The sequence below is a fragment of the Mobula birostris genome, chromosome 8, assembly GCF_030028105.1.
Source record: "Mobula birostris isolate sMobBir1 chromosome 8, sMobBir1.hap1, whole genome shotgun sequence".
Lineage (NCBI taxonomy): Eukaryota > Metazoa > Chordata > Chondrichthyes > Myliobatiformes > Myliobatidae > Mobula > Mobula birostris.
The window spans coordinates 164,153,062-164,169,244 of NC_092377.1; the positions used below are offsets into that span (position 1 = coordinate 164,153,062).

General features: G+C 49.1%; 1 protein-coding gene across 1 annotated transcript in view; it reads right to left on the reverse strand.

The window, feature by feature from the left end:
- The window catches only part of LOC140201916 (inositol polyphosphate-5-phosphatase A-like), a 69,612-nt gene that overhangs the window by 5,289 nt on the left and 48,140 nt on the right, over positions 1-16,183 (reverse strand). Inside the window, exons 9-14 of the mRNA XM_072266715.1 lie at positions 12,743-12,827; positions 10,654-10,749; positions 6,737-6,811; positions 6,577-6,650; positions 5,121-5,232; positions 3,671-3,724 (exon numbers count right to left, since the gene is read on the reverse strand). Of these exons, the coding sequence (XP_072122816.1) occupies positions 3,671-3,724; positions 5,121-5,232; positions 6,577-6,650; positions 6,737-6,811; positions 10,654-10,749; positions 12,743-12,827 (496 nt within the window). The remainder of the gene's footprint in view (positions 1-3,670; positions 3,725-5,120; positions 5,233-6,576; positions 6,651-6,736; positions 6,812-10,653; positions 10,750-12,742; positions 12,828-16,183) is intronic.

A 16,183-nucleotide genomic window follows, 5' to 3' on the forward strand; every position in this document is an offset into this window, starting at 1 on the left:
AGTTATTACCCCTCAACCATCAGGACCCACACCACCAGGTTCAGGAACAGTTATTACCCTACAACCATCAGGTCCCACACCACCAGGTTCAGGAACAGTTATTACCCCTCAACCATCAGGTCCCACACCACCAGGTTCAGGAACAGTTATTACCCCTCAACCATCAGGACCCACACCACCAGGTTCAGGAATAGTTATTACCCCTCAACCATCAGGTCCCACACCACCAGGTTCAGGAACAGTTATTACCCCTCAACCATCAGGACCCACACCACCAGGTTCAGGAACAGTTATTACCCCTCAACCATCAGGTCCCACACCACCAGGTTCAGGAATAATTATTACGCCTCGACCATCAGGTCCCACACCACCAGGTTCAGGAACAGTTATTACCCCTCAACCATCAGGTCCCACACCACCAGGTTCAGGAACAGTTATTACCCCTCAACCATCAGGTCCCACACCACCAGGTTCAGGAACAGTTATTACCCCTCAACCATCAGGTCCCACACCACCAGGTTCAGGAACAGTTATTACCCTACAACCATCAGGTCCCACACCACCAGGTTCAGGAACAGTTATTACCCCTCAACCATCAGGTCCCACACCACCAGGTTCAGGAACAGTTATTACCCCTCAACCATCAGGTCCCACACCACCAGGTTCAGGAACAGTTATTACCCCTCAACCATCAGGTCCCACACCACCAGGTTCAGGAACAGTTATTACCCCTCAACCATCAGGTCCCACACCACCAGGTTCAGGAACAGTTATTACCCCTCAACCATCAGGTCCCACACCACCAGGTTCAGGAACAGTTATTACCCCTCACCCATCAGGTCCCACACCACCAGGTTCAGGAACAGTTATTACCCCTCAACCATCAGGTCCCACACCACCAGGTTCAGGAACAGTTACTACCCCTCAGCCATCAGGTCCCACACCACCAGGATCAGGAACAGTTATTACCCCTCAACCATCAGGTCCCACACCACCAGGTTCAGGAACAGTTATTATCCCTCAACCATCAGGTCCCACACCACCAGGTTCAGGAACAGTTATTACCCCTCAACCATCAGGTCCCACAGCACCAGGTTCAGGAACAGTTATTACCCCTCAACCATCAGGTCCCACACCACCACATTCAGGAACAGTTACTACCCCTCAACCATCAGGTCCACACCACCAGGTTCAGGAACAGTTATTAACAAAGATGAAGGTCTCACTCTAAGCAAGAACTGGAATTTGGTTGTAAACAAAGTGGTACAGTGGAAACCTGATTGGATGAGGATTAACCAAGCAGGAGGGATGGATGACGGGGTTATAAATACCATTGTACTGGACGTGTTTTTATATCAAATACAAAAGCATGTTGCAGATACTAGGGTAGGTAATGGAAACAGAAGACAGGAAACTGTGTGAACTAGGTTAAGGCTGGGGCACTGTACGTTAAACAAAACATTGAAAATGATAGGGAAACACCAGACAGGATTGTGTGAGGAATGTCAGGAAGAGGAGTCAGTAGAATATGTAGTTCTGAGTTGCAGGAAGTATGGGATACAGAGAGAGATGATGATAATCAATCTAAGGGAATTGCGGGTGCAGGAATTCACATTAAAGGGGTTGCTGGGCATGGGTGAGAGAGCACAGGTCAGGGTAGTTTTAGCTTTCTTAAGGTGTACAGGGGTTTTTTTATAGGATATGATGGATAAGCAGAAATAGGGTACTAAGATGGCCAAAGATGGGAAGATAAAGTGTAGGTTAGGGTATGTGTGTGTGAGTGAGTGAGTGAAGGGATTTAGAATGTAAGTCTATTCCACACTGCGGAGCAGAAGGTGGCGGTAATGCACCATCAAGCTGGGTGCCAACCGTCGTAAAACAAGACGGAGAAGAAGAAGTACTAGACGTGCCCAGGCATCATCCCTGATGAGGGCAGCAGAGTTTGTCACCAAAATATACCCGGCTGGAAGACTGCGAAGAGTTTATTTGTCACATACGTCGGGAAAGCACTGGATCCTGTATATTTCTTATTGGAGTTTACAGTATATTTTATGTATTGCACTGTACTGCTGCCACAAAGTAACAAGTTTCATGACGTACTGTATGTCTTGATTCTATAAGGTGAGAGGGGTAAAGCTTAAAGGAGATGTGCAGGATAAGTTTGTTTTGTGTTTTTTTTACACAGAGGATGGTGAGTGCCAGGCGTGGCGGTGGAGGTGAATACGATGGAGGCGGTTATGGGGCTGTTAGACACGTGAATGCGCAGGGGATGAAGGGTTATGGATCATGTATGAAGGGAGGGAGTTCAATGTGGCATCATGTTTGGTACAGACACGATGGGCTGAAGGGCCTGTTCCCGATGGGCTGAAGGACCTGTTCCCAATGCTGTTCTGTGTTTCTCTGTGGTATAGAGGGCAGCACTTTTACCCCTAAAGGAACGGCTGCGTTCGACTGACTTCTCCTCAGATTCTCTTACTCCTAAACAAATGGCTGTGTTCGACTGGCTTCCCCATAGCTGAGTACGTAACCAACTATCCGACTCTTGCGTGGACCACAGGGAGACTGGATACCCATCCCTGACCCAGGAGATGCAAAGTATTTCATGGCACTGCGGGCAGCTCCAGAGACTCAGATTTGATCCTGACCTCGGGCACTTTCCGTGTGGAGTTTGCACGTTCTCCCTGTGACCACGTGCGTTTCCTCCCACATCCCAGAGACATGCAAGTCGGTGGGTTAACTGGACACTGAATTGCCTAGTGTGTGGGTGAGGGAGCTGATGGAACACAGGGAGAATTAACTGCAATCAGTGGATGATTACTACAAATGGATACTTGGTCAGTACGGACAATGGGCCGAAGGGTCTGTATAGCTCCATGACCCACCCTGGCCAACAGCAATGGCCACAACACCGTCCCCACCTCACTGGTGGCAGAATGGACCACAGGTAAGAGGAGGTGTGGTGTGTATCATCAAACTGGGAGCTTTATTCCAACTGCTCAGTCGGCTGCTTTAGAGGTGCCTCACTCACACCCAATACTTGTTTTAAAAAAAATCTTTTTCCCCCCATTCAGTCAATCCTGAGAGTGTGTAATGGGACAGTGTAGATGGAGCTTCATTCTGTATTTGACCCTGGGAGTGTGTGATGGGGCAGCGTGGAGGAAGCTTCCCTCTGTATCTGACCGTGTGTGTGATGGGACAGTGTGGAGGGAACGTCACTTTGTGTCTGACCTTGTGAATGTGTGATGCAAGAGTGCAAAGGGGAATTAATTATGCGCCTGAACCCATTTGTGTGAGATGGGACGGTGTGGAGGGAGCTTCACTCTGTCTAACTCCAGGAGTGTGTGAAGGAAAGTTGTAGAGGGAGCTTTACTCTGTGTCTGACCCCATGAGGGTGTCATGGGATAGAGCTTCATTCTGTGTGTGACCTCAGAATTGTGTGATGGCATGGTGTAGAGAGAGCTTCACTCTGTGTCCAACTACACCGTCACTGTCCCATGAGTGTGTGAAGGGTCACCAGGGAGGGGTTTTAAGCTGTACCTTACCCATCATCTCCCTGCCCTGGGGTATTTTTGCGAAAAACACAGAAGAGTGCATATGTCACAGTAATACCCATTGCCAGGGAATCATTTCAGTGTCCCATCACAAAACCTTCATCCTCCAAGTTTTGTACCTTGTGGTCACCCATGCAGACTTCAGGTCCCATCATATCGTACACGTACTCCCCCTAAGAGACAAAGAGAGGGCTGAGTAAATTAATCTATTTCATCACCCTTCATTCTTGACGTATTCTCCACCCTCCCCCTTGCCACCAGGGCAGACAAACAGAACAAACAGGCTAACTTCAACAAATGGGCTATTGTCACACTTGTGCACCAACACGGTGAACATCCCTGTTCACCGCACCACTTGGCAGAGATCTCTCAGAACCAACTGTGAGGGAGTATTATGGAGACCGCCGGGGTGGTGAGCCTTTTTGAGACTGTGCACCCAACTTAGGGTGGTGGGGTGGAGATGCATCTCTACCAAAGGAGATGAAAATCTCCTCTAGCCTGCAGGTGACCCTTGGGCAAGGTGTAGCATCTGCTTAGCACCCCAATCAGGGTCACCTGAAGCCACGGGAGCAGATGGTGGATGGTCGTACGTGATATGCACCAGCTGCTCAAGTCCCGGTTATGTGATCACTGACGCCAGGACTGAGAGAATTGATAATGGCTGGGGTCACCCATCTTGTAAGGACACTGACCAGAAGAAGGCAATGGCAAACCACTTCTGAAGAAAGTTTTGCCAAGGAGAGACCGTGATTGTCCACCTCATATGGTATGGCACGTAATGAATGAAGGAATACACCAAAATTCCACATATCTGGCTCTTGTCCGACCCCATGAAAACCTGCTTCTTCAACCAGACCTTGGTGGTTGTGGTGTATCTACTGACCTCAAGGTAGAATGTATTGGACACACTTTTTAGACTGACCTGCACGAACCTTGCCGACTTGATTTGATGCCATGTTTCAAAGTATGTGTGATACGCGAAGCTAATCTTAAATGCTGGAGGAACTCAGCAGGTCAGGCAGCATCTACAAAACCCTTCATCAGGACTGGAAAGGAAGGGGAAGATGCCAGAATAATATTCACCTTCCCCTTCCCTCTTCAATTCCCCAGTCTGGTCTTAACCTCTTCTCCTCATGTGCCCTCATCAACTCCACTGGTGCCCCTCCTCCTTCCATTTCTCCCAAGGTCCACTCTCCCCTCTCATCATATTTCTTCTTCTCCTTTCCTTTACCTTTTCCATCTATCACCTTCCAGCTTCTAACCTTATTCCACCTCTCCCACCCACCTGGGTTCACCTATCACCTTCCAGCTTATCTTCCTTCCCCTTCCTCCTCCTTCGTATTCTGGCATCTTCCCCCTTCCTTTCGAGTCCCCATGAAGGGTCCCAGCCCGAAACGTCGACTGTTTATTCATTTCCATAGACGCTGCCTGACCTGCCGAGTTCCTCCAGCATTTTGTGTGTGTTGCTCTGGATTTCCGGTATCTACAGAATCTCCCGCGTCTTCATTTTAGATGCTGTTGAGTGTAATCTGTTTGAACAGCAGGAGGAATGTTAGTGATTGACGTTACCTTGCTGACAACCTCAATGGCAGACGGAGACATGAGGATACGATCACACCAGGCCGGGCAACGGGTATTGGCGTACAGTGTTCCCTCAGTGTTGACTTCACTGTACGGATAACTGGAAGACAAACACAAGTGTGGAATTAGGCACCCTCTCCATCTGCATGAGCTGTACCCCTTTGCTTGTCCATTTTACTTGGCTTGGGTTAAAGGAAGTTCAGCGCGCACAGGGCAAGGACTGGATCTGATCCGATTTCCTTCAATGCAATCACTGGAATTCCAAGCAGTGGGAAGATTGGTGCCCCCAGTTCTCCATTAACACAAGGGACGAGCAGGCTCTTCTTCAGCACGGAAACAGGCCCTTTGGTCCATCGAGTCCGTACCTACCATCAGGCATCAGCACATCAGAGGAACAAAGCTCCCCTCTAAAGGTACTGCCTACACTTACCGCTGCCTCAGTGAAGATGCCAACATCAGCAAAGACCCCACCCTCCCCAGACATTCTCTCTTTGGCGTTAAATATACCCAATGACGTGGCAGGGTGGAGATACGTCTCTACCAAAGGAGGTGTAAGGCACTCCTTCCCTTGGGCAAGGTCCCTCCACCCCCGATCAGGGTCACGTGAAGCCATGGGAGCAGGTGGTGGATGGTCGTATGAGCAGCCGGTGCAGATCACAAGTCCTGGTTATGTGACCACTGACGCCAGGCAGACAATCTCTGACGAGTATTGATAATGGCTGGGGTCACCTGTCTGGTAAAGACACTGCCCAGAAGAAGGCAATGGTAAACCACTTCTGTAGAAAAAAACTTTGCCAAATACAACCATGGAAAGACCATGATCATCCACGTCATACAACACAGTATATAAATGATGATGATAATGATTGTCTTGGCTCCCACAGCCACCTGTGCCATTTAATTCCACAGATTTACCTGCCGCTGGCTAAAGAAATTCCTACTCATTTCTGTTCTACAGGGAAGAACTTCTATTCTGAGGCTGTGTCCTCTGGTCTGAGACTCCCTCACTACAGGGAGCATCCTCTCCACATCCAGGCCTTTCAATATTAACTAGGTTTCTAGGAGATCCCCTACACCCATCCATCTAAACCCCACTGAGTACAGGCCCAGAGCCACCAAATGCCCCTCATATGTTAATTCTTTTATTTCTGGGATCATTCTTGTGAGCTCCTCTGCAACCTCATCTTACCCTATCCACATCGTCCACCAAACATCCTCTCATTCTCCTATGCCCCAGCCATTCCCAAATGTCAAAGTTCAAAGCAAATTTTATTATAAAGTTTACATAGTCTATATGTCACTATATACACCACCAAGACTCATTTTCTCGTGGGTCCCGGTGGTCTATATCAGGACACAGCTCAGGTGTTCCCTGGTGCACTGATCATTTCACACGTGAATAACCCCAAGAACACTGAGCTCACCTCAGTCGGTCTTCACGTACCTTGGCGGAAACTGAATGTCAAGTTCACAGATTTCATTGATGAAAGTGGCCAGTTCCTTGTCAAACTTTAAAAGCTAAAGAGAGACAACAGTCAGTACCCCGCACCGAGTATAACAGACCTCAGCAACTAAATCTTGTGAAGGTACAAAGGTTTACGAACAGCTTTCCCGTTGTTCTGCCGAAAAACATCTTGATCAAAGTAGTCAAAAGTCTTTGATTCAATCCTTAATAGGACCTAAAGGCAGAAACATTTCTTAGCAGTGTCTGTAACATCAGATATTTTACCAACACATTAAGCTGCCCCACAGCACACCCAGATCCTGAACTGCATCAAAACCCCTCACCCAGTGGGTGCGCGTCACTCACCGCGCAACGCTGAAGCAGTGGCTGTCACTTCCCGGTGGGGTGTGGGTCGATACTGAAGACCGAACCCTTAACCCTTTCATTCCCGGGATCACACGCGTGAGCCTTCTCTGGGCCCTATCTAGTGCCAGCACATCCTTCCTTACATATCAGGTGGGTCCAAAACTGCTCACAGTTGGATCATGAGATGAAGATAGTATTTATCTATTGAGATACAGCACGGGACAGGCCCTTCTGGCCCTTTGAGCTGCCCCGCACAGCAACCCCCAATGTAACCCTAGCCTAATCACGGGATGACTTACAACGACCAATTAACCTACCAACCAGCAGGTCTTCCGACTGTGGGGAGAACCTGGAGCATCCGCAGGAAACTCACGCGGTCACGGGGAGAATGTACAGACTCCTTACAGGCAGTGGCGGGAATCGAACCCGGGTCGCCTGTACTGTAAAGCGTTGTGCTGACCACTGTGCTACCATCCCACCTGCAGGTGGAGGATAGGTACCTGATTGGTTAAAGTATAGCGTTAGGAGGGCGCCACGGTAGTATAGCGGTTAGCGCGACGCTATTACATCTCAGGATGCCGGAGTTCAGAGTCCAATTCCGGCCCCGTCGGTATGTTCTTCCTGTGATACAAATGGGTTTCCTCTCACAGTCCAAAGAGGTACCAGTTAGTAGGTCAATTGTAAGTTGTCCTGTGGTTAGGCTAGGGTTAAATAGAAACATAGAAACATAGAAAATAGGTGCAGGAGTAGGCCATTCGGCCCTTCGAGCCTGCACCACCATTTATTATGATCATGGCTGATCATCCAACTCAGAACCCTGCCCCAGCCTTCCCTCCATACCCCCTGATCCCCGTAGCCACAAGGGCCATATCTAACTCCCTCTTAAATATAGCCAATGAACTGGCCTCAACTGTTTCCTGTGGCAGAGAATTCCACAGATTCACCACTCTCTGTGTGAAGAAGTTTTTCCTAATCTCGGTCCTAAAAGGCTTCCCCTCTATCCTCAAACTGTGACCCCTCGTTCTGGGCTTCCCCAACATCGGGAACAATCTTCCTGCATCTAGCCTGTCCAATCCCTTTAGGATTTTATACGTTTCAATCAGATCCCCCCTCAATCTTCTAAATTCCAACGAGTACAAGCCCAGTTCATCCAGTCTTTCTTCATATGAAAGTCCTGCCATCCCAGGAATCAATCTGGTGAACCTTCTTTGTACTCCCCCTATGGCAAGGATGTCTTTCCTCAGATTAGGGGACCAAAACTGCACACAATACTCCAGGTGTGGTCTCACCAAGGCCTTGTACAACTGCAGTAGTACCTCCCTGCTCCTGTACTCTAATCCTCTCACTATAAATGCCAGCATACCATTCGCCTTTTTCACTGCCTGCTGTACCTGCATGCCCACTTTCAATGACTGGTGTATAATGACACCCAGGTCTCGTTGCACCTCCCCTCTTCCTAATCGGCCACCATTCAGATAATAATCTGTTTTCCTATTTTTGCCACCAAAGTGGATAACTTCACATTTATCCACATTAAATTGCATCTGTCATGAATTTGCCCACTCACCCAACCTATCCAAGTCACCCTGCATCCTCTTAGCATCCCCCTCACAGCTAACACTGCCACCCAGCTTCGTGTCATCCACAAACTTGGAGATGCTGCATTTAATTCCCTCATCCAAGTCATTAATATATATTGTAAACAACTGGGGTCCCAGCACTGAGCCTTGCGGTACCCCACTAGTCACCGCCTGCCATTCTGAAAAGGTCCCGTTTATTCCCACTCTTTGCTTCCTGTCTGCTAACCAATTCTCTATCCACATCAATACCTTATCCCCAATACCGTGTGCTTTAAGTTTGCACACTAATCTCCTGTGTGGGACCTTGTCAAAAGCCTTTTGAAAATCCAAATATACCACATCCACTGGTTCTCCCCATCCACTCTACTAGTTACATCCTCAAAAAATTCAATGAGGTTCGTCAGACATGATTTTCCTTTCACAAATCCATGCTGACTTTGTCCGATGATTTCACCGCTTTCCAAATGTGCTGTTATCACATCTTTGATAACTGACTCCAGCAGTTTCCCCACCACCGACTTTAGGCTAACCGGTCTATAATTCCCCGGTTTCTCTCTCCCTCCTTTTTTAAAAAGTGGAGTTACATTAGCCACCCTCCAATCCTCAGGAACTAGTCCAGAATCTAACGAGTTTTGAAAAATTATCACTAATGCATCCACTATTTCTTGGGCTACTTCCTTAAGCACTCTAGGATGCAGACCATCTGGCCCTGGGGATTTATCTGCCTTCAATCCCTTCAATTTACCTAACACCACTTCCCTACTAACATGTGGAACTAATGGGTGGGATTGCTGGGTAGCGCGGTTTGTTGGGCCGGAAGGGCCTGTTCTGTGCCCTCTCTCTAAGTAAATAGAAAAATGACACAGGAGGCGAGAGAGCAGCGGAGGTCAGCCACGATCACATTGTTAGTGGTGAGACAGGTTTCAGGTCCTGTTGGACAATTCCTGCTTCTCTTTTCCCTGTCCCATGTAGCAGCTGCGATGACCAGGTGCTCGCGCTCTACAGGAAGACAGTGACCCCATTTGCAATTAGTGGGTCCTCAACCTCTCGAGCGCTCCTGTCCCAGTGATGGACATCGGGAGCTGCCAACGCACCCTCAAAAGTGGCAGTGACCAGTTTCAAGCGCGTGTGACTAACGAAGTAAAGCCCATTAAGTAATCACACCGATACAAACTGCCCCACTTACATTTGCTAAACAGTCAACCAGGCTGGAAACAGGCCGCTCGGCTCATTGAACTCGAACCATACATCAATCCCATTTCACTCTCCCCTCCTGAGATTCCACCCGTCACCCGCACACGGCCGCCCAATTAACCCACTTTTGGGTTGTGGGAGGAAAGCAGGGTAACTCAGGGGAAGCCATGCAATCACGGGGAGGAGGTGCAGACACCACCTGGTCTCTGGAGTGGTGAGATAGCAGCACCACCTGGCTGCACCAATCTGCCACCCAGGGATTTGGTTGAGAGTTAAGGGATCTTTTGTCCCTTCCCTCTTTCATTGTCTTGTCTGCATGTCTCTCTCACTGTCTCCCTCTCCCCCATAAGGAAGAAGTGAAGGGGTTAAGAGCATTTGAATGACTCAACTCCCAGTTGGATTGGCCAACGGTAAATATCCAAGCCCACAGGAGCAGCACGGTAGTGTAGCAATTATAGTAACGCTTTACAGCGACTGCGAGTGGGGTTCAGTTTCCGTCTCTGTCTGTGCTAACTAGCTGATGCAGACTTGGGCTTATGTTCTGATGTTAGGGTATGATACTTTAGTGTATGGAACATAGCTGTGAGTCTGTCAGCTGCACAGTGCGTGGCTCAGGCGCTGAAGAATAAACCGCCCAAGCAAGTGTGAAGCTTAGCTTCACCTCAAACGCGTCAAGTCTTGGAAGGGTTAAAACCCTTGTGACCGCGTGGATTTCCTCTGGGTGCTCTGGTTTCTTCCCACATCCCAGAATCGTACGGGTTAGGGTTAGTAAATTGTGGGCATGCTATATTGTCACCAAAAATGCAGCAACATCTAACAACTGCCCCAGCACATCCTCGGACGGTGTTGGTCATTGACACCAACCATGCATTTCAATGTGACAAATAAAGATAATCTCTACTAAAGCTAATCTTTAATAAATCTAATCTTTAGATACCTTGTGGTCATTGGCCTTCTCCTGAAAGAGAACCTTCTTCACATCTTCAGCGTCGTTGGTCAGTATGGTCTGTACAGTGGATGGACAACAGAGTGTCTGGGGGAAACAAGACACAACGATGAAAGTCAATTTAGTATCAAAGTACGAGCATGTCACCGTACACTACCCTGAGATTCATTTCCTTGCAGGCATTCACAGTAGACCAAAGAAATACAACAGAATCAATGAAAAACTACACACAAAGACAAACTGCAAATACACAAGAAAATAATCCTGGAAACATGAGTTGCAGAACCTTTGAAAATGAGTCCATAGGTAGTGGAAGCAGTTCAGTGTTGAGGTGAGTGAAGTTAGCCACGCTGGTTCAGGAGCCTGATGGTTGAGGGGTAATAGCTGTTCCTGAACCTGGTGGTGTGGGACCTGATGTCTGAGGGGTAATAACTGTTCCTGAACCTGGTGGTGTGGGACCTGATGGTTGTAGGGTAATAACTGTTCCTGAACCTGGTGTGGGACCTGATGGTTGAGGGGTAATAACTGTTCCTGAACCTGGTGGTGTGGGACCTGATGGTTGAGGGGTAATAACTGTTCCTGAACCTGGTGGTGTGGGACCTGATGGTTGTGGGGTAATAACTGTTCCTGAACCTGGTGGTGTGGGACCTGATGGTTGAGGGGTAATAACTGTTCCTGAACCTGGTGGCGTGGGATCTGATGGTTGAGGGGTAATAACTGTTCCTGAACTTGGTGGTGTGGGACCTGATGGTTATAGGTAACTGTTTGTTCTAGTTTTACATATTTCTTATTGAAATCTATAGTTTTATTTTTTTAAATATTGCAATGTGCTGCTGCAGCACAACAATATATTTCACGATATATGCCAGTGCTATGAAACCGGATTTGGATTCTGACATTCCAGCGCTGACACAGCAAACCCACTCTGCTCTGGAACGTTGCGACGGTGAGGCATGGAAACTTTGCCAAGGGGAGCCAGAGTGAGAAAGGCAGCCATGGGCTGTGAGAGAGGAGGAGAGGAAGGGGATTTCATGATAGATCTGTGAAAGGATAGGCACGATGGGCTGAATGGCCTCCAGTGCTACATGATAGCTGGCATTTGTGAAGTGCAAGCATGTCAAAATGGCAAGACAGCAAGTAAGAGTCTCAGAGAGAGATATAGAGGAGAAACAGGCCTTTCAGTCCACTGAATCCCTGCTGACGTTTACCCATTCAGGATCGTCCAACACAATGAAGAGGAATTTCTTTAGCCAGATGGTGGTGAATCTGTGGATTCATTGCCACAGACAGCTGTGGGAACCAAGTCATTGGGAATACTTAAAGCAGTGTGTGACATTGGAATGGGAAACAGGTGGACCCATCACAAGTTTAAGAACTCTCCCCAGTGTGCACGGTGGGAGACAATCTCAGTGATAGCAGGAACACAGTAAAGTTGAGTGCTGTAGACACTCACTGGGCAGACTGGGGCATTTTACCCCAGCGGATCGAAAGGCTCCATAAACAAGGAAAGTCCCTTTAAAACTCAGGAAGAGTTTAATCAGCCAGCGGGTGGTGAACTTGGTTCTCGATTCGTCAGACCATCAAAGGTTGTGGGGAAAAGCCAGGAGGATGGGGTTGAGAGGGATAATAAATCAGCCATGATGGAACGGCAGAGCAGACTCGATGGGCTGAATGGCCTCATTCTGCTCCTATGTCTTATTGTCTTATTTTCCTAGGTTTTAAAAATTTCTATCAACTACTAACCCCACCACCTCCCAACATTCTATCCCTTACCCCCCCCCCCAGTCAATTAACCCAACTTCCTGCACGTCTTTGGGATTTGGGAGGAGAACCAGGTGGACACGGAGAGAATGTGTAAACTCCACACACAAACAGCGCCCGAGGTCGAGATCGAACCCGGATCTCTGGGGTGATTGTATCACTGTGGCGTCGCAAGATGAAAGGTCGCTGGAGGAGGCGTCGACGGTGGAGTTACTGAACGGCTCGACAGTTGTCCGCTGACCGACACAGAAGGCTCCACGCCCCAGAGACCTTCAGCACACAACCCCCCAAACACCACCAGCTACTCCCACGGCTTTACCTCCACCACTCTCTGCGTGTCCAGCCGCACGTTGAAGTCTCCGAAAATCAGGAACGGCGCCTTCTCATAGCGGGTGTCTGTGATTCTGCAGGACGGAACAACACGAGCCTCAATCCTTAAGACTATAGGACAGAGGAACAGAATTAGGCCATTCGGCCCATCGAGTCTGCACCGCCATATCATCATGGCTGATTTATTATCCTTCTCAACCCCACTCTCCTGACTCCTCTCCATAATCTTTGACACCCTGACTAACCTAGAACCTGTCAACCTCTGCTTCAAATATACCCAATGACTTGGCCTCCACAGCCGTCTGTGGCAACGAATTCCACAGATTCACCACCCTCTGGCTAAAGAAATTCCTTATCCCTGTTCTAAATGGATCTCCTTTTATTCTGAAGCTGTGCCCTCTGGTCCTAGACTCCCCCACTACAGAAAACATCCTCTCCACATCAACTCTATCTAGGCCTTTCAATATTTGGTAAGTTTCAAGGAGATCCCCCCACCATTCTTCTGAACTCCAGTGAGTACAGGCCTAGAGCATTCAAACGGTCCCCATATGTTAACCCTTTCATTCCTGGGAATCATTCTCAGGAATCTTCTCTGGGCCCTCCCCAATGCCAGCACACTCTTTCTTAGATAAAGGGCTCAAAGCTGCTCACAGTGCTCCAAGCCATGCTAAAAGCACGGCACTGAGATTTAATAGCCTGTGAGCAACAGGAGGGGGTGAAACTCGTCTCCTCTTAGCAACTCAGGCGTGTCCACGATAGGATGGCAGTCCGGAAGGCAAACTAGAGCACCAAGGGCTCCCATCACTAATGGCTGTCCAGTCCAAAGGCTACGCTCAAGTTCTCTGCAACTCACGTTCAACTCCCACAGCGGGATGCACACGTGGTGTTTCTAACTGATGGAATTGTAGAGGGTATACGGCAGAGACAGGTGCTTTGGCTCATCGAGTCTGCACTGACCATTACAGAGTGAACTATTTACACCAGCCCATCTCACACCACCCCGCCCCCCCCCCCCCCCACAGAGCAAGTAAAAGACACAGGGGAACACTCTGCACTGTCCCGACTCAGAGTGGGAGATAGAGAGGTGGTAAAGCTTCCTCTACACCGTCTTGTCTCACACTCCCAAGGTAGAGTGAGGGCTAGACAGAGTAAACCTCCCTCTGCAAACTCCGTTCACACACACTCACAGGGCAGGTAGAGTGGGGAGGGGGTCAGACACAGGAAAATGGATGTGGACGGTCGTATGAGCAGCCGGTGTATATCACAGGTCCTGGTTATGCGACCACTGACGCCAGGCAGACAATCTCTGAGGAGTATTGATAATGGCTGAGGTCACCCATCTTGTAAAGACACTGCCCAGGAGAAGGCAATGGCAAACTGCTTCTATAGGATAATTTGTCAGGTACAATCATGGTCATGGAAAGAACGCGATCACCCACATCATATGGTACGGCACATAGTGATGACGATGATGATGATATCAAAGGATAGGTACCCTGGGGGTTTCCCTGCATTCTGTCCCAACACGCATTCTCATCGCTGGTGGGATCACTCTGCCACCGGAGAGGGGAGACTGTCTTTTTCATCGCTGGTGGGATTGCTCTGCTGCAAGGAAGGGAAGGACACTGCTGTGCCCAGAGAATGTTACCCAGGTTTTCTGTGTTTTGGATGTGGACTTGGACTGTAGACCCCCCCCCCCCCCACCCAGTCTTATAGTTCTTTATATTGTGTTTTTCACCCGATCTCTCAAGTTTTTTTTTGCGCAGGGGAATGGTATTTGGGGGTCGATGTGCCTGCTCTGTTTTTGTTCATTGTTTTGTGTGGGGGGGGGAAGATTCGGGGGTTGATGGTCGTGCTGCTGTTTTTTTCTTTCTTGGATTCCCGGCTATCGGGAGAAGAAGAATTTCAGAGTTGTATACTTTGATAATAAATGAACCCTTGAACCTAATCACAGGACAACCTACAATGACCAACTAACCTAACCAGTACGACTTTGGCCTGTGGGAGGAAACTGGAGCACCTGGGGGAAACTTATGCATTCCACAGGGAGGACGTACAGACACCCCTTGCATAATGGCACCAGAAATGAACTCCGAATTCTGGAATGTTCCAAGCAGTAATCACGTCACACTAACCGCTAGGCTACTGGGGCACCAAAGAAGTGGGGGCAAGGGTGGTTTAGACACAGGGCAAAGATCCCTCCACACCGTTCCATCACACACTCAAAGGGCAGGTAGAGTGGGGAATTGCTGGTTGTCTGCCCGATGATGACAGGAAACTGCGGGAGAGTTTGCACTGGGGCAGTTCTACTCTCGGCTTCGGAAGTCTGGGACCAGTGGTACAAGAGTTGTCACAATTGGGGACTTTTTATTTGTATAACACCCTGGGAAAGGGTTCACTGCTAGTGTAATGGTTGTTCTGTAGCAGCAGTGTTTGGATTATGACTAGAGATAACGGGGGCTTCGGAATGCACGCCATCCAGTGGAGGGAGTTTTTTTTCTTGTTGTGTGCCTGAGAGTGGGTTGTTCAAGGGATTTTGTTCAGCAGAAGATGGACAGAGAAGATGCCAGAATGGAGAGGTCATAGACTGCAGGACAGAGTGGATGTGGAATGGCACTGGGAGTCGACGATGCCCGGGGAGCAAATCGACGGAGAATGAACGGACAGGAAACCGTGAGCTCCAACGTGCATATTCGACTGATTCATTAAAATAGGCCCTTTTCTTTTTGTTTAACTTTAGTCAAGTTAAGAATTATGAAGCTAAATCGTTTCTATGGCGTAATGTTTGTGATTTTGTGGTACTGATTTGTAACAGGGGAACACATCACGCAGCATCCACACAAGCAAGAGATTTTGCAGCTTAGATTTCACACGTCTGGCGGGCCAGAGACTGTGTTTCCGAGACTAACGCCGCCGGGCAAACCTGAGGGTTACATTTGCAGTAGATAACTTTGACTACTTCTGTCCCTGGTCATGCCCTTGGCTCTCCACGGAGCGTCGCTGAGCTGCCTTCCTGGCTGTTTGGATCCCATCTGCCCAGACCGCCAGAGCTGACTTCACATGCTGGGACAGGCATGCCCCCGTCTCACACAGGGAAGAGGCCACCAGCTTCTCTCCCCGGTGTAGCCCGTCTGTCAAAGCCGCGTACCGGGGTGTGACCGCTCTCACATACAAACAACCACCTGGAACCACAGGTGAGAGGAGTGTATGGGGTGTCCAGGGAGGGGTACTACCTCTGGTGGAAGGGGCTTGTCATGTCCTTTCTGGGGCCCCCACCGGACACTCAGCTCTCACCTGTGGCCCCGAGGGTGGGGAAGAGACACGAGGCCCAGCTCCCTCAGCCTGTCCCGTCACACACTGGGCTGGAGCCACCGCCTGAATCGCACGCGGCCCCCGGACGCCACCGGTGGCGTCACCTCAGGGAGGGAGT